At 41.5% G+C, this 20,916-nt stretch overlaps 1 protein-coding gene across 1 annotated transcript; it reads right to left on the bottom strand.

Moving 5' to 3' along the window:
- Positions 1-836: 836 nt before the first annotated feature.
- On the bottom strand, positions 837-19,798 carry smc3 (structural maintenance of chromosomes 3). Its single transcript, XM_058381623.1, has 29 exons — positions 19,602-19,798; positions 17,358-17,433; positions 17,170-17,208; positions 16,924-16,991; positions 16,572-16,643; positions 16,329-16,408; positions 16,146-16,224; positions 15,283-15,400; positions 14,597-14,772; positions 14,418-14,498; positions 14,057-14,221; positions 12,473-12,594; positions 11,869-12,082; positions 11,687-11,790; positions 10,421-10,520; positions 9,131-9,291; positions 8,751-8,892; positions 8,517-8,667; positions 8,237-8,389; positions 6,173-6,324; positions 5,057-5,215; positions 4,863-4,970; positions 4,648-4,756; positions 4,049-4,296; positions 2,864-3,076; positions 2,573-2,764; positions 2,274-2,451; positions 1,478-1,584; positions 837-1,370 (listed from the first exon to the last, which is right to left on the bottom strand). The coding sequence occupies exons 1-29, from the start codon at positions 19,614-19,616 to the stop codon at positions 1,299-1,301; spliced, it is 3,654 nt and encodes a 1,217-aa protein (XP_058237606.1). The 5' UTR covers positions 19,617-19,798; the 3' UTR covers positions 837-1,298.
- Positions 19,799-20,916: the final 1,118 nt, after the last annotated feature.

A 20,916-nucleotide genomic window follows, 5' to 3' on the forward strand; every position in this document is an offset into this window, starting at 1 on the left:
TATTTGTGTTTGAGTGATATTATGGTGTAAAGCTTGTCTACAGCAGAATTCATTTGAAATACTTTTTATTGCTTGTATTTTAAGCACAGTGGACAGGAGTTTCTTTTTTGTGACTTTTCTTGGCCATTGCACAGCAGCTCAGATGGCTCCTGAGGAATGCTGTTCTGGCATGTCCCGATGAGCCGTACACAGAGTGACCGCAGTGAACGCATCTGTTCTCTCAGCGGGCAGCTCGTTAAACTGCCAACTTTTATTGACACCCTGACACTGACCGGAGAGAGCAAAAGGCAAGGGCGCTCAGTGGGAGAGCCAGTGGTCACGGGTTCCACTTGGCACCTGTCGGATGACAAATTTACTTGTACAGGGGACGACTGTAAAAAGTGGGCAGATTTATGTCCGGTGCTGGCGATTACGTGTCAGCCAGGTTTGGATGCGAGAGCTCGGGTGGCCTGCTGAGCGTTCTCACTTGGCATTGCTTTTTTTCCCCCACTATCGCATACATACACATCATCATCATCAGATCACCTCAGAGATTGTAAGCCATCTTCGTTGACCTTTGACTCCATTCTCCGTTTTCGGGTTCCACCCCTGTGGGCTGCAGTCGCTCCCTTTCGCACCCTTCTGTAGTAAAACCTGCGATGAGAAGCTTTATAGCACATGGCAGTTATCATGACATTACATTTTAAGATTGGCTATTTTTATTTATTACAGAGATCAGCAGGGGAAGATCTAGCTGTACTCCACACACACACACACACACACACACACACACACAGCGACCTCGAGAGACAGGAAAAGAAAAACAAAACGAAAAAACAAAACAAAAGAACTTTACATATATGAGAACATCTTTATTTCGGAGTAACAGCAGAGAACAAGTTAAAATGAAGTGATTAAGGTACGAAGAATTTTTTTTTATTGAAATGTGAGCTAAAATAACCTAAGGAATGGAAAAAATATATATATATTTATATATATATATATAAACCCAACATCATGACTAGAACATTTAACAGCTGATTTAAAAAAGAAAAACAGATTCAGAGACGTGTCTGATGTTTATGTTCTAACATTACACCGTCAAAAAATTCCACTCACAAAATGCGAACATGAGCACGACACTTTCCAGATATAATCGTTAAAAAGGACGAACATGCTTTTACTTCAGTGTTGAACAAAACCAGAAAAGTTACGACTTTTTAAAAAAACAAAAACAAAAAAAACCCTAAAATCAGACTCAAAAAAACTGACTCGTGGTTCACTCAGGACTCGGACTGGGCAGGACGAGTCTTCATCGCTTAGCCGTGAGTGGTATCGTCCTCCACAAAGTCCTTGGCCTGCTCGGCGGAGATCACGTCGATGTGACTCACCTTAACACCAAACAAAGAAAAGACTGCATTAGAAAAGACGCTTCCTACAAACTGGAGTGTCGAGAGATGTTCCTCTTTTTCAGCTTCACTATTTTAAAATTTATCACCTTGTTTCTGAATTTGACTCCATAGAACTTGTCGGCTGACTCCAGCAGCTCGGGTCTGAAGGTGGTGGTGATGAACTGGGCGTGGCCCGCTAACTCCACAATCATGTCTAGAAAACACACAAAAAATATATATATAAATAAATAATAAATAAATAATAATTTAAAAAAAGAAATAGTGTAAATATCACCTCATTATTAACATAGAAGAGTAAAGGATCAGTAAGCTTGTAGGTTTTTTTTTAATAACCATTCTATAAACAAGACATTAATATATTAGTTACCCACAATTTAGACACAATATGGCCAAAAGGGTTGTTAATTTTAGATACAGAATCATATATGCTGCCATGTCAGACTGATAGCAGCCATAAATCTAATAATGTTTTCAACATAAGGAACTAGTTTCTAGACCTGTGGTGAACACGGATGAGTGAAACGTCCCTGTACAGAACACAGCTTGTCCAATCAAATAACTGGACCGAGACTAAGCGTTGTATAAAAACTGCTAGAACAATCTAATGCACAGTCACCTCATGAAAAATTAAACTGATGATATTTCATCACCAGACATAAAACATAACCTGAATGATGAAACCCAACTGATAGAATAACTTAATATAGAATTGTTATAAACATCAAGCAGGTGCATTTCATTTAAATGAAGAAACACGATGCTGGTCTTTCTTGATATGATTATGACGTTTGTATACTCGGTGGAAAAAGAAGCATCATATAGTTTTGCTCTGTAGTGATGAGATGATGCACCCTTTACACCTTCCCCGAGAGAGTCTCGCACCTGATACGGCTTTCCTGTGCTGCGCATCCAAAGCCTGGTCAATCTCATCAAACAGGTAGAAGGGGGCAGGGTCACACTTCTGGATAGCGAAGATGAGTGCAAGTGCCACCAGAGACTTCTGACCTCCGGAGAGCTGCTGCATCTCCCTCATCTCTCCCTGTTTACCCGTGAAAGACACCTGAGAAAGGACAAGCAGAGGGACACAGCATGAAGACAGCGGTCACTCTATTCACCAACATAACCTTCTTACTAGATCTAACCACACCTTTAACACTGGTTATACTAGACAAGACTCTTACTCTGATTCCGACTCCTGTGAACTGGTCAACACTGGGAACGCTGCTCTGGGAGGCGGAGCCTCTCTCACTGTCGGCTCCACCCTCCCCCTCGTCCTGAGACTGCCCCCCTTCGGTGTCTCCTTTCTTCATCACCAGAGTAGCTTTACCTCCTGGAACTAACTTCTGGAAGACCTCGCTGAAGTTCTTTGACACCTGAGCAAGCGTGGCAGATAAATTAAACACCATCAACATTAGCAACAATTATTTACAGGGCTATTAATATCAGTGTATGTAGGTGAGCGTAACACACACCTGTTTGAAGGTGAGCTGGATGGCCTCGTATTTACGCAGCTCCAGGACATTCATGAGCTCCATGATGGACTTGTAGCCTCTGTCCAGCTCGTCCTGCCTCTTTATCAGCTTCTCTTTCTGCTCGGAGAAGTTCACAAACTGGTCCAGAGCCTTCTTGTTCACGTGGCTGTACTTCTTCAGCTCAGTGTTACACTGCTCCAGCTTACGGAAAAGCTGTGGGAGAGATGCAAACGGTTTTACTTTGACTCTGAAGGATATCATTCCCAATCGTTCAAGAAATTAGTTCATAAATCTGGAAAATATGGGGTTCCTATTGCCTGATAAAAAAAATGTCCAAATAATGCAGACCTCTAGGGCAGTGGTGATTTAATAGAGGTTAAAGCTTTAACCTGGCAAATGTCATTATAGTTTAAATAACCAATTCGTTTCTATTTTGAGCAAATGGACCCAAGTTCATTAGAGAATAAAAAAACTGAGAATAAAAGAAAAATAAATAAATCTTATTTATAACACAAGTGGGCGAGATTAGTCAGAATTCCTTCATGAGCAGGCAGGAGAGGAAATGAAATAAACAGCTCCATGCACTCATTTAGCCTGAGTCCATACCATCAACATCATTTATATAACACTAGAAAAAAAATGTCTTGCATCCAAGATGCAACTGGAGGACCAGTTTAGAGTATTTCAGCACTATAATAACAAGCACTCTGTCTTCGGAGTCGTCGGATGATGAGGAGGAGCTCGGAGAGCAGCACATTCACGTCGGACCTCTAAACACCACGGCGTTGAAACAATTCTTTCCGAAGAGGGCGAGGCTACATTTATAGACTGCAGTGATATTTCATAAATAGTGTTTTAACACACATTTTGCCAGATATTTAAAGCTACAAGGACAAAAATGTCAGAATTTTCAACATCCCCCTCGTCACACTCTTCACAGAGACGTTTATATAATAAGAGAGGAGGATAGAAGAGGGCATAATGAGGGTCTGAGTCACCTCTGTGTAGGAGGGCTGTGACTCTGTGTGTGTTGGGGATATGTTAGAAAGAGATAGTGAGAGAAAGTCGGGGTGAAATGAAAAGATGGAAGGATGCAGTGATGTCAGGGGAGAGGAGGAAAAGAAAATGAATGGAGCAGTCAGACGAAAACAAACAAAATGACAAGAACAGTGTGTGAAGTGTCACCTGTTTAAGCGTGAGTGTCTGATACTTCTCGAAGGCCTCCTGCGGCAAGGAGCCCAGCTCGCGAATCTTCTTCATACACTCCTCCTTCTTCTTCAGCAGCATGCCCTGTCGGTTGGTCATCTTCTCCAGCTCCTTGGTGTCGTGGTTGATGGCCTCGTTCTGCTCCTTCTCAATGTTCTTCCAGCGCTCCATGCTTTTTATGTGGTCCTTAATCTCCACTTCGGTCTTATCGATCAGCGTGTCCAGGTCTGAGACAGAGATACAGGAAAGGGTTAAATCAGGTGTTCCGACAGTTTTTGGCTTAATAACAGTGTAGAATACTGCAGAAGTATGCGATGTAAAACATGCTTAGTGGAGGTGATAGATGGGGAATAGTGAAAGGATAGTGAAAAAAGATTTTTAAAAAATGAATAAGTAAAGCAAACAAATAAAACCATCAGTCTCAATTACACCAAAATATAACATTTTTCTGAAGAAAGTTAATTGGCAAAATCCAAACAAACCCAAAACGTTAGGATAATTAAAATCCTGAGACTGATGGTGCAGCATAACACCAGACTGTGCCAATTATTTAAAGTTAGACCTTTCTGCACACTTACCCTCTGACCGAGCCATAGTGTCTTTGATGCGTTTGTTGATTCCGTCTAACTCGGACGTAGTGGCCGTGAGGACAGTTCCTCCTTCTGTCTCTCTCAACTCGTTCAGCTCCTAAAAACACACCAAATCACATACATGTAGCATCAGTCCTCTGATTAGCAGGAGTTTGTAACGTTTTCTCCAACATGGAAGGTTAAAGAGCGTTAGTGTGACCCACCTGTTCCACTTGGTCGAGGCGTTTGCGCAGGTTTTCATTCAGGTATGTCTCCACTCTGGTCATAATGCCCTCCAGTTTGATTCTCTCGTTCAGCAGCTGCCTGTTATCCTACAGTGGAAAAAAAAAAGATAACCTTACTGGGTCATATAGGGAAGGTCGGAACACGGTTAGAACGGTTGAGAAATGCGGTGTACCTGCTGCAGTTGTCTGATTTCATCATTGAGATCGTCGACGCGACGCTGATCCTCCAGGCTGAGCTGGGAGAGCAGGTCAGTGCCGAGCTCGGCCTTCAGGGACTCCCGCGTGCTCTCCATGGCGTGTAGACTGGCCTCCAGACTCTGCAGACTACGTTGCTGTTGGAGAGAAAGGAGGGACAGTTTTGCTATGACTGCGAAAATGAATACATTTGTATATCACCATGATGACACAATACTATATTGCCAAAGGTTTTTGGACACGCCTCCAAATCAATGAATTCAGGTGTTGTTTTTCAGGGGTTGGGCTCGGGAGGAATTAGAGCGGAGACTGTGAGCCAGGCCTAAACTGGGACGTCTATCTTTACATGCACATGAATGTAATATGGAGCTGTCCAGCCCTTTACAGCTATAACAGCTTCAACTCTTCTGGGAAGGCTTTCCACAAGGTTTAGGAGTGTGTTTATGGGAATTTTTGACCATTCCTCTAGAAGCGCATTTGTGAGGTCAGGCACTGATGTTGGAGGAGAAGATCTGGCTCACAGTCTCTGCTCTAACTCATCCCAAAGGCTATCAGGTTGAGGTCAGGACTCTGCAAACCAGTCAAGTTCCTCCACACCAAACTCACTCATCCATGTCTTTATGGACCTTGCTTTGGTCACTGGTGTGCAGTCATGTTGGAACAGGAAGGGGTCATCCCCAAACTGTTCCCACAAAGTTGGGAGCATGAAATTGTCCAAAATGTCTTGGAGGGGTGTTCCAAAACCTTTGGAAATAAAGTGTATCAAAAGTGTAATGTGTGTAAAATTATCACGAGCCTTTTGTCCAGGGTCAACTTTAACGAGAAAGGCACAAACTGAAAATATAATTCTTCAGAGTTCTTTATGAGCGCATGTCCTAATGGCAGAGATGATTTGTTTTAAAGTCTGCCTACACAGTTAGAGTAAACAGTACAAACAGGTCCAAATGCAGAACTGTTTTTGTAGCTACTGTACCTGCAGGCGATATCCGAGATACATGTGGGTGTGACAGAGGAACAATTCCAACCAATCAATCAGGACTTCTGTTTTTGGATGTGTATTTATGTCTGAGTGTGTGAGTCTGAGTGCGTCATACCTTTGGCATGAAGGTTTTCTCAGACTGCTGCCTTTTCTCCTTAAGCATCTTCATCTCGGAGAGGATGCTGTCACGCGAGGCCTTAAACTTCCTCTGCTGCGTCTCGATCTGCTGCATCTGGTTCATCAGCTGATCGATCTCGTTATTGATGCGTGCACAGAGGTTAAGGGTTTAACTTCCACACGCCAAGCATGATTAAACCTCGACCACAGATCTGCGTTTGTTTCTGCACCGTCAACCCCTGTTCACGAGACGTCCACTTCACCCAATATGTGTCACGTCTATAAATACAAACGGATGTAATTAACTCTCAAGGTTTTAAAAGTCTCCGCAAATAGGCGCGCAGTTTCTCGGCTCGGATCTTCTGCTCGTGGTGTAAGAGCAGACTGTGGGGTTATGTCATCGCCCCACTGTGAGGACGCTGAATGGGTTTCTAAAAATAGCACACACAAAGCGGGGCAATCAACAGCAAGAGCCTGAGAATGGGATATTAAAAAAAAGCTCCCTCCTGTGTCTGACTCACCGCTTCTGTCTAGGAGTGCCTGTGTTGTTGGCTTTACCTCTCTCGCTCTCTCTTTCACACACACACACACACACACACACACACACAATCTACTCCATACATGTAGGGATTGGAGGTTAAAAAAAAATGGTCAAAACTTTGAGCTGGAGGTCTATTTTGAGACTGTACTGCCTTGAGACTTTTTAAAACACCACCAAGGCAAAGCGGACGCATTTTATTTTACAACAATCAGCCATAACAATATGACCAGTGCCAGGTGACGTGACTAAGACTGATGATCTCCTGTTAGTGGGTGGGATATATTAAGCAAGTGAACATTTTGTCCTCAAAGTTGATGTGTTAGAAGTAGAAAAACGGAGAAGCGTAAGGATTTGAGCGAGTTTGACGAAAGGCCAAATTGTGATGGCTAGACCACTGGATCAGAGCATCTCCAAAACTGCAGCTCTCATCAAAAGTGTCCTTCAAGTCCTATAAATATCCTTTTACGTCCAGTCAGGACTTAAAGGGTCTCCTGCTAACATCTTGGTGCCAGATACCACAACACACCTTCAGGGATCTAGTGGAATCCAGTGGTCGATGTGTCAGGGCTGTTTTAGCAGCAAAAAAGGGGACCAACACAATATTAGGCAGGTGGTCATAAAATTATGCCTATTTGAGTGTATGTAAACTACCCATGAAGGCACAAACCTCTTTGCTCCCTGAATGTAAACATTTACAAAAATACAAAGAGGCAAGCTCACATATATAATTCACATATAAGATGAGAATGTCAAATTAATGAGATTTGCAGCAATTTGAAAGCAAATTACAGGAGTGTAAAAGGGACGAAGGCCTGATAGACCACCCACATGAGGGTGAAAGTGACATTTCTAGCTATGTATAACATTTACATGAACTATGTCATATCTAACGCATTCAACAGACTATATAATAAAACAGCACTAAAGTGAGGTGTAATAAGTACTTAAACTGAATTAATCCCACAATCCTTCTAATAAAAAAAGTAAATTCCTCTTTACACTCAATCTGGGCAAGTTAAAGGGGGGTAATAACTCCTAGGCAGCTTCGTTCCTTTCATTCTTTCTTGACACTACTGATAATCCCATTGTACATTTCCGGTCCTTTATATTACCCCACACACACACACACACACACAACAGGATGACGGAGTGAGTCATGCAGCTGCCCTCTCTTCCTCTGTGTGGTGTTTATCAGCTTCGGGGCTGAGAGATGTGACACAGTGTGAGAGCATGCTTCATCATGAGACTTACACACACACACACACACACACACCCCTTCACATCCGCCTAGTCATTAAAGTGTGTGACGCAAGCTAGCATAAATGATGCAAGACCATTCAAATCTGTCAGGTGATAATTAGCACATTCCAGATGTGTTTTGTCGTATTGTGATGGTTTTTTTTCTTTCATCATCTTTTAAGCTCTCTCGATTTCAGTCTACTCTTGCTTTGAAAAGTTTACTGCTATTACACCGTAGCAATGATGCAATGCCCGGCTGCAGTGAATCATGGGAAAGGATATGTTCGATGTTCCTCCGCAGGTTTTCATTGAGCTTGGCCTCTAGCTCGGAAAGTTCCTCCTCAGCTTTGCGCATGTCCTTCTGAAGCTCCAGACGAGACTTCCTGGTGTCGTAGTACCCGCCTGTGAGAGCACCACGGTGACTCACCTGGTCTCCTACACACACACACACATCACGATTACAATAAAAGCCAAGAATGTATTCTGAAGAGCAAATCCTACGCTTAAACATTAAGAATAAAATAAAAAGACAGTTCACTAGTGAAAATCGTGGATGCCGTACCCTCCAAAGTAATGCAGTCCATGGTGAAGGCTCGAGCCAGCTGAGTGGAAACCTCCATGCTGCGGCAGATAAGGGTCTTCCCAAACACGTGCTTGAAGGCTTTATCAAAGTTTGGACTGTAGCGCAATTTGCTGATCATCGGGATGGCATCCTGGGAAAGGTTAGAGCAGGAATTTATAAAGATGTCATTTACGACAGAGTGATGTGAGAGAGAAAAAAATACATTTGGCTTACATTCGTCTCAGGGTAGGCAGTGTCCCGGACATCCAGCTTGCTGAGGGGCAGGAAGGTGACCTCTCCAGGCAGGTTCATCTTATTAAACTCCATCAGAATTTTAGTGCTTACCTCATCAGTCTCTACGATGTGGTAAAACAACCTTGACACACACACACACACACACACACACGCCAGTGAGTAATTCCTGATGCATTACATATCTAAAAGAATGATCTGAAATTTATTTCTTCAAACTAATAAAATTCAACCTGAAATATCAAATGTCTAACTGTGTGAAGTCAAAGAACTAAAATTTTTACATTTTGTTGCTGACGGAACTCTCATTGTAAAAATTTGCTTATTATTTTACTTATCATGGTCAACGGTTTGTGGGTCACCTGGTTCCAGCGGTCACCTCCACGCAGGTGTAGAAGGCAGGCTCACACTCGAAATTGTTCATGACGATGCCGTGGTATCCGTTGATGACGTGCTGGTTGATGCCTTTCCGGCGGAAATGTTCCAGAACCTTGTTAATGCTGTCGATGCCGTTCAGAATGGCCTACGGCGAGACAGAACGAGATGCGAGTCAGCATGAGCTCTCTGTCTGTGATTAGACACACGGATTCACGGTGTGTTTACTCAAACACCAATTTGCAGTTTATTTACTCAAAGTAGTATTTTAATTATATTAGTGTTACTGAGGAGTGCTTTTACTTTTGACGGTTTTTAAACAGTTATTAATTAATTAAATCACCTCTAATAAATCGCGCAAAATTATTCAGAATTAATTGCTAGGATGGGCCATGTGGAAAAAAAATTATACTGTGCAGTGTTACAAATTTAATTTAGATCCTGGGTGAACGAGTGAGTGAATGAGTGAGAGAGAGAGAATGATGGATTGAGTGAGTGAATGATAGAATGAGCAAGTGAGTGAGGGGGGGGGGGGGTAAGGGGGAAGGAGAGAGAGAGAATGTGTGAGTGAGTGAGGGGGGAGTAAGAAGGAAGGGGGGGGGGAGACACAAAATGTGTGAGTGAGTGAGGGGGGAGTAAGGGGGAAGGAGAGAGAGAGAGAGAGAGAGAGAGAGAGAGAGAGAATGTGTGAGTGAGTGAGGGGGGAGTAAGAAGGAAGGGGGGGAGACACAAAATGTGTGAGTGAGTGAGGGGGGGAGTAAGGGGGAAGGAGAGAGAGAGAGAGAATGTGTGAGTGAGTGAGGGGGGAGTAAGAAGGAAGGGGGGGGGAGATAGACACACACAATGTGTGAGTGAGTGAGGGGGGGAGTAAGGGGGAAGGAGAGAGAGAGAGAGAGAGAGAGAGAGAGACACACAGAATGTGAGTGAGTGAGGGGGGAGTAAGGGGGAAGGAGAGAGAGAGAGAGAGAGAGAGAGAGAGAGAGAGAGGGAGAGAGAGAGAGACACACAATGTGAGTGAGTGAGGGGGGAGTAAGGGGGAAGGAGAGAGAGAGAGAGAGAGAGAGAGAGAGGGAGAGAGAGAGACACACAATGTGAGTGAGTGAGGGGGGAGTAAGGGGGAAGGAGAGAGAGAGAGAGAGAGAGAGAGAGGGAGAGAGAGAGACACACAGAATGTGTGAGTGAGTGAGGGGGGAGTAAGGGGGAAGGAGAGAGAGAGAGAGAGAGAGAGAGAGAGAGAGAGAGAGAGAGTGAGTAAACGAAGAGAGACAGAAACGCACCTTTCCCGTTGCTGCGCGTAGCAGCTGCTGTTTTTTCTCCAGGTCTTCTCTCTTGGCTGCCAGGGCCTGCTGCTCCGCATTCTCCTCTCTCCACAGGTAGCTACATGAGCAGAAGCAGAGTGACACACACACACACACACACACACACACACACACACACACAGAGCTCAGGAACACTGTACTTGGCATTTGGTCAGGGAAGCCTGGGGTTCCACAGGAGGTCTCATGCTACAGTAAAGCCTCAGCATACATAAAGAGTGTGTTCATGACTCAGGTTTAATAAATATCACACCATCAGGGGAGTGTGAGGACTGAGGAATCCAACCACCGTGAAAGTGACACATTCCAACAGGTCTCTGCAGGTATCCCTAATTTATGCTCACCTTTTTTTTTGTTATTAAATTACAACTCAATGTGCTCTGATATACGAATAATAACTGATTAATTAATAAACCAATGTGATAGCTCAATACTATAACTGCAGATACACTCGATTCTGCATTAAAATACAACACTTATCTGACCGAGCATCAGATGGGCAAGACTTCAGGAGCTTACACACACACACACACACACACACACACACACACACACACACACACACACACACACACACACACACACACTACTCTGGGTATAGGGTCTGAATTGAGGGGAAATGGATATTTTCATGTTTTCTCACTGCACATAAAAAAAAATCCAAGTGCTGCTTTTTCTGTGCTGTGGATAATAAAAAGAATAAAAACTCTTGCATCTGGAAAGCGATAAAGTGACCACAAGAGGAGAGACTTTCTAGCAGGTTGTATTTACTATAAAACCCAGACATTGTCATACAGTCACACGATCATGCTTCTGTGCTATTCCGATTTACTGAGTTTATTTTTTGACCTTTTTATGGCCTGAGTATAAATTTGGCGTCTCAGTATTACACCTGGTGTATCCAATTCAAAATTCTGATACTGTACGAAAATAAAGGTCTCATGGGTTTAAGTGCAAACTAGTGAGTAAGACGAGAGAGGGAGGAAGAACATGAGGGGAAAAAAAAAAAGAGCAAGAAACACGGCAGTCTCTGACAGCGTATCTACGCTGGGTTGAGTCACAGACGGACTGAAGCTGTCGGAAAAGAAGGTGGAGGTGTGGAATATGAAGGCCGGCCCTGAGGTCTGCTGCCGCTGGGCTTTTTAGTCACATGGCTCTGGCAGTACACGGCTGTGTTAGTCATGAATGTTGTGAGGAGGTGGGGGCGGTTTGGACCGTCGCTCTTACTTTCTCTCGCTCTGCAGCTCGTCCTTCCTGTTCTTCACCTCGTAGTATTTCTTGTCCAGCTCCTCCACGCGGGTCTTCACTTCGTTCAAGTCTTGGTCCAGTTTCTAGAGCAAAGCATTCCATGTTCAATGTACATGATAACCAAACAGCAGCATACTTTATAGTCTGGACATGATTCTTACGTTATACTGCTCCAGGTTCTTCTCCTTGTTGGCCTCGGTGTCCTCCAGGTCTTTGTTGATGGCGGCGATTTGCCGTTTCTTGTCGTTAATGGCCTGGTCCAGGGACTTCAGCTCCTTTTTGATCCACTTGTCTCTCTCCTCTTTGGAGGTGAACTGACTGCCACGCCCTTGCTTGGCGTACAGGTCTGTGCGCTCCTGAGTGGCCTGAGCCAGCCTGTGATCCGGGACAGACGGAACAAACAGAAAGGTCATGTTTTAATCGTTCCTTTATCAACAATCATGTCTATTCAGGTGTGTTTTCCTGCAGAAACAGCTTTTACAGGGTGTTTTGGTATGTTTCATGTGAATGCAGAGGTCCCAGTAGATTATATTGATTATTATACACTAGATTATATTCCTTGAAGCTGAAACAAAGTCAAGCTTTTTATTTTGCCACGTCTACGTTTGTAAAATCCATCCTGTGATGGCAGATGGACACTCTGGCGCGTGTTATAGCACAATTTGCCAAAGATTATGATGTTTTCATTTACTAACAAATGACACACTGTGTGTTTTATTGGTTTACAGTTATATATTTTATTGCCAACATAACGCAGGCCCTCACCTGGCAATGCCTCTCTCCTCTTTCTCCTTCACTGTATTGAATTTGGGCTCAGTCTCCTGCAGCTCCTTCTGTTTCTCCTCAATCTTCTCCAACAGCTTCTGCCTCTCTTTCAGCAATCGTTTCTGTGAGAAGAGAAAACATCGTCAGGTTACCGCACAACTGTTCCAGTCCTGAGCAATCCTAAGGACTTCTTTTTAAAGAAATTGCCATGATCATTTTTACACTTTTTTTTCCCCAGTGTCCTTTTTCACAGGCTGAACATCCTGTGCATTTCATTCCCGCATTTAATCTCTATTTAAAGATAGGGAGCGTGCACATCATTGAGGACACACCCATATACAGATGCTTAAGAAAACCCGACTTGCTTTCTGCACAGGTGGGCGAGTTTAATCAGTGCCAAGAGCGAAGGGTAATGAGAATCACGTTCTGAGCCAAACTGGAATCACTCTCAACGCACAAAAAAAGAGAAAAGGATGTGCTTCATCCTCTCCATCTCCACGTCATCAGGCCAGCACTGAGCCAAGATGGGATACTGGGCAGCATGTGTATTTGTGTGTGTGTGTGTGTGTGTGTTTGGACTGCTGCCCTGTGTAGTGTGTGTGCAGTTTGTGACGCAGACGGGGACTCTGTCGACCCTCTGTTCTGTATTTCCTGCCAGCACTTCCCACAGAAATCAGTCTTTATGCAACAGCTTCATCCAGACTGATATGAACCACAGAAGAACATCAACATGACCAACACTAGAATAAATATAATATACAACCAGCATATCCACTGCAATATATGGCTACGCTTACATATAGCTACGCAATACAAAGAATTTTTTAGGCTACAGTTATTCAACCATGTCCAAAGGAACATAATTCACCTGCATTGCTATGTATCTACGCTCTATGACTTTAACTGCTAATTATGCAGTTATTATGGTATGGTTATAAATATCAGAGCTCATTAGTCTTAATTGTTCATGTTAGACTTTTAGGTTCTAGGTGGCATCAAATGTCTTTAAAAGCTCTGTGTTTGGCTTTAATGTGTGTTCATTAGTGATTAAGCTGACATAGCTGTGCATCATGGGAATACTAAATACGTTAACTAGTTTATAAATGAAATAAATGCGCAATAAAAGAAATCCACAGCTCAATTATATCAGAGGTAAAGTCTTCTTACAACAACAGCTATTTAACTTCTTAACAATATAATTATGACTAATAATAATAATAATAATAAGAAGAAGAAGAAGAAGACGACGACTGGATGAAATTACATTACTAATGTGCATGACGTGTGTTATACGTGTCTGGCCACGCCTACTTCTTTTAGCCTCTTAGAATGCTATGGTGAATCTGCGATAGTTAAGGCACATGATACGATGATGGCCCTTTACACAGAAGCTTATTGGCTAAACTCATCATTTTACCATCTTTTGAATTTGATTTAGTGATCGAAAGCGGAAAAAAAATAATCAATTTGTTATTAATGCAAACAAAACAACAAAAACAAACATTGTGAGCCAAAGAGTTAGTCTCTTAATCCATGTTCACTGTGTGTGTGTGTGTGTGTGTGTGTGTGTGTGTGTGTGCTGACCCTCTGTTCACTGTTGCCTGCCAGTTCATCCTGCAGGTCTTTGGCTTTGAGCTCCAGTTTGGTTCTCTGCTTGATCTGTTCCTGCCGCTCAGCGCTCAGCTGCTCCTTCTCCTCCTTCATCGCAGAGATACGAGCCTTCAGCTCCCGCACGACTCGCTCCGTCTCCTACAGAGAGAGAGAGAGAGGGCGAGAGAGACAGAGAGAGAGAGAGACAGAGAGAGAGAGACAGAGACCAAGAGAGAGAGAGTTACATAACATCACCATAGAGCAGATAAACTATCCTGTATATTAAAACACTAGATTATAGTAAAATAATAACATGACCCATGATTGACTTCACTCTAACAGCTTGACATTATACCTCCACTTTGTCTCGGGCATCCTGCTGAGCGTCACGTAACTGCCTCGATTTGTCCCCACACGTCTCTCTCTTAGTGGACAGCTAAATCAGACAATCCAGCAATTAACAGCAATAAGTAAACAGTTTTCATGTGTGCTTCTGTTGAACTTAATTAAAAAGAGCACAGAAACTGTGTTTACTTCGTCGAGCTTGGCCCGGGTCTCGTTGAGCTCCTGGTTGTAGATGGTATACTCCAGCGCTCTCCTCATCTTGTCCCATTTTTGGTACTGCGCCAACTCCTCCTTCTCGTCCTCCAGCGTGTGCAGTCGCTCTTCTATGTACTTCAGCAGCTCGTTGATCTTCTCCCTCTTTCCCTCTGCACATAGACGAAAACTAATTTAAAGCTGATTCAAAACGTGTTCACGGTTACGTCATGTAGGGAATAATCCATTCCAAAGTTTGCTTTTCCCTTCAGTTGGGTACAATTTCAGGGCGGAAAAGAAGAGGAGGACGTCTTTCAAACTCGACTGTGAGGCCGAAATAAAATCAAACGAGGGCGTAATTTGGTTTGAGCGCGAAAATAATTGGATGCGCGTAAAGGAAGCGCGGTCTGTTCTGTACCAGGAGGAAGCGCATCATCTCCTAATCGCCCGTATAATGATCACAGACTCTATTTACACCTGGACGTTTCATGCGTCTTGTATCTTAATTGCATCCGGAGAACATTTTAACCACGTGCAGCGGGACACAAATCCGGTTGTTGTTTTATGGAAAAGATAGAAGGCTTGGAGACACGTCCACACAGAGATGCAATTTTGCCGTAACGTTTACGGATTGCTTTTAGAGAACAATTTCACTTGCTGTTATGACGTGCGAGTATAATAACCTGTCTCCTTCATCAGCGAGATACTCTCCTCCTTGCGCTCGTCGTACACCCGGGTTCCTGCCACCTCTCTCAGGAGCTTCAGACGCTGCGAGTCAGGAGCCGTGGCCATCTGGTTGATCTGAACACACAGCGACGGGGCCATATTGCTCGTTACAACATTATTACAGACAAATATATTTATTACACCCTAATCTCTCTCTACTTTATCTGTAGCATGTGGGTGATTATCACAGACAGGAATGTAAAAAAACACTACATGTTGATGTGAATCACTGCTGCAAATGAATACAGATAACGGGTCAAAATATTTCAGATGCTGTGGGTAGAAATGAGAATTTAAAAGACAAGGTCTGGGGTGGACGATATCACAAAAATATCATATTGCGACTCATGACTCATGGATACAGACTGCCAGCAAAACAGTAATACTTATTTATTACAAAAGAAAACTAATTTTGCTATTTTGTTTATTTATTTATTTATTTATTTATTTATTTATTTATTTAAACTTCAACACCAAAAAAAGTAACAATTTATCTCTCCCCATTTTTATATTTCCTATTTATAAAGCAAATATCAAACTAATAATTATACATAGCTAATAGTTTTCTAAAAACCTGTACATTTCTAATCAAACTTGCTGTATTTTTTTTCCATAGTTTTCTAAAGATATCGTGATCCTCACAAAATCTCCAACAGTAAAGTGTAATATTATTGCAATATCTAAGATGGTATATTGTTCAGAAATCTACAGGATGCTTGAATATTTATAAAAGTATCTGCAAGTTTAAGTTATGTAGATGATGTTCTGTTAATTAAATAAAAAATAATGTGGTGATTAACATGGAGAGTCGCTATTTTACCTTCCCCTGCTTGACGATGTAGTAAGGGTTGCTGCGGGAGAAACCTGCACTCTCCAACAGGTTCATCACATCGTTCTTACTGGAAAAGTCAGAGAGAGAAATAGAGAGAGAAGAGAGAAAGAGAGCACAGGTCAGTCATCATCACTTGACAGATCTTTACCTGAATAATCACTCAGTACTTACGTCACCATCTTCTTATCGAGGAAGTACTGGTCCTTTTTTGCTCCAATGACTCGGCGGAGTGAAACCTCCTCTTTGTCAATCTAATGAGAAGACATACTAGTACATTACACATGCAAAAGAATAATCCAGGTGTGTGTGTGTGTGTCAATACAACACACACACTACAATCTTACTCAATTACACATTACTGTGATACAGTGTAATCTTCTGTATTAACAGAGTGTTACTGATGAAGGATTTTACCGGAAGTCTGTTGTCGGAGTTGTCGAATATAATTTCCACAAAAGCAGAGATGACTCTGGGACCAGTGCCCTCCTGTACACACACACCATCATCAGATCATATTTTACATCATATTTAAAAAAAAAATAAATTAAATTAAATATATTTTATTAAATATTGTTAAATGGCTGATTGGGTTTGTACGTGTTAGTGCTGGAATATTCAGTAACACAAAGGCACAGACTGACAACAGGAAAAGCCAGACATACAAAAAAGTGCAGCGTTTTTACCCACTTTCATTTATCATACAGATCTTTAGTATTAAATATCCATTTTTTAAATTATTATGATTATTATTAACATCATTACTAACATGCAGGAGGGCCAGACGCTGCTCGGGTCGCAGGTGACTGAACTCATCGCTCAGAACAAACTGGATAGCTACAAAAGAAACAAAACGTATGTCAGGAGAAAAATGTTTATACAAACACACGCTATAAAACATATTTTGGTTAATGTCCTGAAGTTCCTTAACATGAACTTAACACCAGTACACAAACACTACATGGATGAAGCCTCTTCACTGCATCTGTACACCTCAAAGACTTATAGTGCTTACCGTAAAAGAAGTTACTCTTTCCAGAACCGTTTCTGCCCACTGTAGATAGATAGATAGATAGATGAATAAATGCAAATGCATTACTTAATTCAACCTTTTGTTCCTTTTGTGAAGTGCAATAAAACTAATGGCGTCTCATGAATAACTACTACTTTTCCAATCTAATCTAGATTAGAGATCAGACTCACCGATCACATTGTGCTTGGAGCTGAAAGGGTCAACCACAGTCTGGTCTCTGTAACTGCGGAAGCCCTGGATGATCACCTGGGGAAAGATTATTACATGCACATATTTAACAAGTGTATTTATTTTATATATATATATATATATATATATATATATATATAAAATCTTCTGTGTATCTTTGTTTTTAATCTGCAGTGATTTAAATACCCCAGTGTTTGGCCAAACTCACAAAAAAGCCACATTATCCACAACAATTAAATAAAATAATATGCCCCTAACTCTACAATTATAACACAACTTAACATCATGCGTCAAGAGATTACAATACCGCATTTTCAAAGACTTGAGCAATACATGCTGACATTTTTGCTCTTTTCTGAGGCACAGGAACAATTTTGGTGACTTTATTTTGGCCGAAGTGGTGTGATATGGAGTGGTGGAGTGGTGTGACGAAGCAGTGGTAATACAGGTTGAATGATTAATAATAATAATAATAATATTCACAGTGTAGATCTCATGTACATCCGAATAACATCCCTGACCCTCAGGCTTCTGAGTCTAATTGCAAAGTGCTCAGTAATTTCACACACACCAAGAAATCTTTCATAGCCGTCTTTTATTAAACTCTCCGCTGTCGTTGTGATTGTCATCATGTTTCTATATTTTATACCTAAAACTTTCACCATAGGTATTTACTTAATCTATAAAATCCAGATACACTATTCTGCCAAAAGATTTGAGACATCCCTCTAAATCACTGAATCCAGGTGTTGTTTTTCAGGGGTTGGGCTCGGCCCCTTAGTTCCAGTAAACTCTTAATGCTTCAGCTTCATACCAAGACATTTTGGATAATTTCATGCTCTTTGTGGGAACAGTTTGGGGATGACCCCTTCCTGTTCCAACATGACTGCACACCAGTGACCAAAGCAAGGTCCATAAAGACATGGATGAGTGAGTTTGGTGTGGAGGAACTTGACTGACCTGCACAGAGTCCTGACCTCAACCCCATAGAACACCTTTGGGATGAATTAGAGCGGAGACTGTGAGCCAGACCTTCGTCCAACATCAGTGCCTGACCTCACAAATGTGTATTATTACATTCATGTACATGTAAAGACAGGCGTCACAGTTTTGGTCCGGCTCGCAGACTCCACTCTAATTCATCCCAAAGGTGCCCTAAACTGTTCCCACAAAGTTTGGAACATAAAAATTGTCCAAAATGTCCTGGTATAAAGCATTAAGAGTTCCTTTCACTGGAACTAAGGGGCCGAGCCCAACCCCTGAAACACTCAATCTTCTCTCACAACCTCATTTGTAAAGCAAATCAACCCTCATGTCAGAAATCTGCACCTAACTTATTTCCACAACATTAAACTTCACTATAAACAGAATAATAATAATAATAATAATAATAATAATAATTATTATTATTATTATTATGTGTCTCAAGGTGGTCTGTTGCAGGACAATTACTAGCTGTTGATTATTTTTGATTAATTCACAGTTATTAAAAAACATGTTAAGTGACCATGGTACAAAGTTTTTAAAAAAATCACTTTTATAAAAATTATCATCATCTTAAAAATGATAAATAATAAACCAGAACCTAATTTTGGTGTCTATATTAAGCTAAACTAAATGTTTCAAATTTGTTGTAAAGTTAACTGAGACATTATAGCCAGAAAAAAAATATTTAAAAATATTAAATAAGTTTGTTTAATAAATTAGTTTTATTACATAAAATTAATTTAATATAAATGCAAATACTTTGTAATAATATAAAATATACGAGTTTACCACGGAAAAGGAGACAACAAAAAATAATAATAAAAAGTACGATTAAAAATGATATTTTAGTCAAACGAAATAAAACTGTGAGAAGGCAGGCGGTTGTTTTAAAATGTTTAACTTTAAACAAAATAAAAAAGAGTGTAGGTTATTTGTTATTGTCAGCTGGATTCTGCTGAACTTGTCACCTCACGCGACAGTGAGCACGCGCGCGCCTTTACCTCAGTTCGATTAGCATTAGCATCACCCCAGATGAACAGCTAGCATAGCGTCAAAGGCTAACAGTCGCGAGCGCGAGGTGGAAAATATTTTTAATATATACCCGTTTTTGGAAATCCGACATATACTTTATTTATATATAATCCGTGCAAAAAAAATTTGCACACGTATTCACACGTTAACGACCCGAGCGTTAGCTTAGCCTGAAGCTAAGCTGCTAGCAACTCCATTCACTTTACCTGTTTAATGTACATGGTTTCGCCTTCCGCGATTCACCTTCCGAACCTAAATGGAGCTCCGCACCCTTCTCCTCTTCCTCCACACAGAGAAGAAGGGTTATAAAAGAAATACAACTAAATTTTGTGCACTTTAATAAATCCAGACTCGGTGCATGAAATACAATTTTTTTTTTCCCCTCAAGTAAACAGAAATAACAAAGAAAATGGCGGAGGGGGCGGGAAACGATGGAAGATCTCACTGTACTAACTGAGCGGGGAGGGCGGCTGAGACCTGACTGAATCGATCGATAAATACTAACCGTAGAAATGCACTATTCTGCAAAAATACTTTCATATACCTTTTTTTATCGTTTAGAATGATTTAAATGACCACTGCGACAAGGGTATATGAATTTCCTTGTCTTTATTGAACTTCACACCCCTATTCTGAGATGTTGGTATAATCTGCATGGAGACAGTTTTGGGCGCCAATATGAGACAGGATTCCGCTCACTGAAGAGGATTTTTTTTTTGCCCAACCCGTATTTCTATAAATCCCGCCTCCTAAAAGCGGATTGGCTATTTATCTCTCAATTCCTGCTCTAGGATTGGCTAACCAGTTTACAAACATTCCGTGATTGGCCAATTCTCCTTACAATCAACTACCTCAGAGTGGTGAATTTTTGACAGAAAATCGATTTTTAAAAAATTCGGACTTTTTTAAATAAAATAAAGGTTTATTAATAAATCAGTTTAGTTAGTGAAAGTATTTTTTCTTCCAGTTTTTAAATCACTGTCTGTATAAACTGCACCAGCGTAATGGTTTTCTAACACAAAAATAACATTCTCGTATATAACTATAGGAAATATTTCACTAATAAGGTCTGAAGTGAAAATTACTCGGTTTAAGTTCCCTAGGTCACGTGCACACAGTAGTCCACTAGAAAGGTGGACTAAATTAGAGAAAGTGTGTACTTTACAACTCTCAGAGTCACAACAGGGGTCACTGTTGCTGTTCCTTTGTTACTGAAAGTTAGCCGCCTGTGTGGCGTCCTGGGAAAACACTTAACACGGTCAAACTTACATGTTTTCTACAACAGGGTATAAGTTATAGGATGTACACTATATTGCCAAAAGGTTTGGGACACCCCTCCAAATCATTGAATTCAGGTGTTGTTTTTCAGGGTTAGGTCTCGGCCCCTTAGTTCCACTGAAAGGGAACTGAGAGTGGAGACTGTGAGTCTGGCCTTCTCGTCCAACATCAGTGCCTGACCTCACAAATGCGCTTCTAGAGGAATGGTCAAAAATTCCCATAAACACACTCCTAAACCTTGTG

Source organism: Hemibagrus wyckioides, linkage group LG27 (assembly GCF_019097595.1).
Source record: "Hemibagrus wyckioides isolate EC202008001 linkage group LG27, SWU_Hwy_1.0, whole genome shotgun sequence".
Lineage (NCBI taxonomy): Eukaryota > Metazoa > Chordata > Actinopteri > Siluriformes > Bagridae > Hemibagrus > Hemibagrus wyckioides.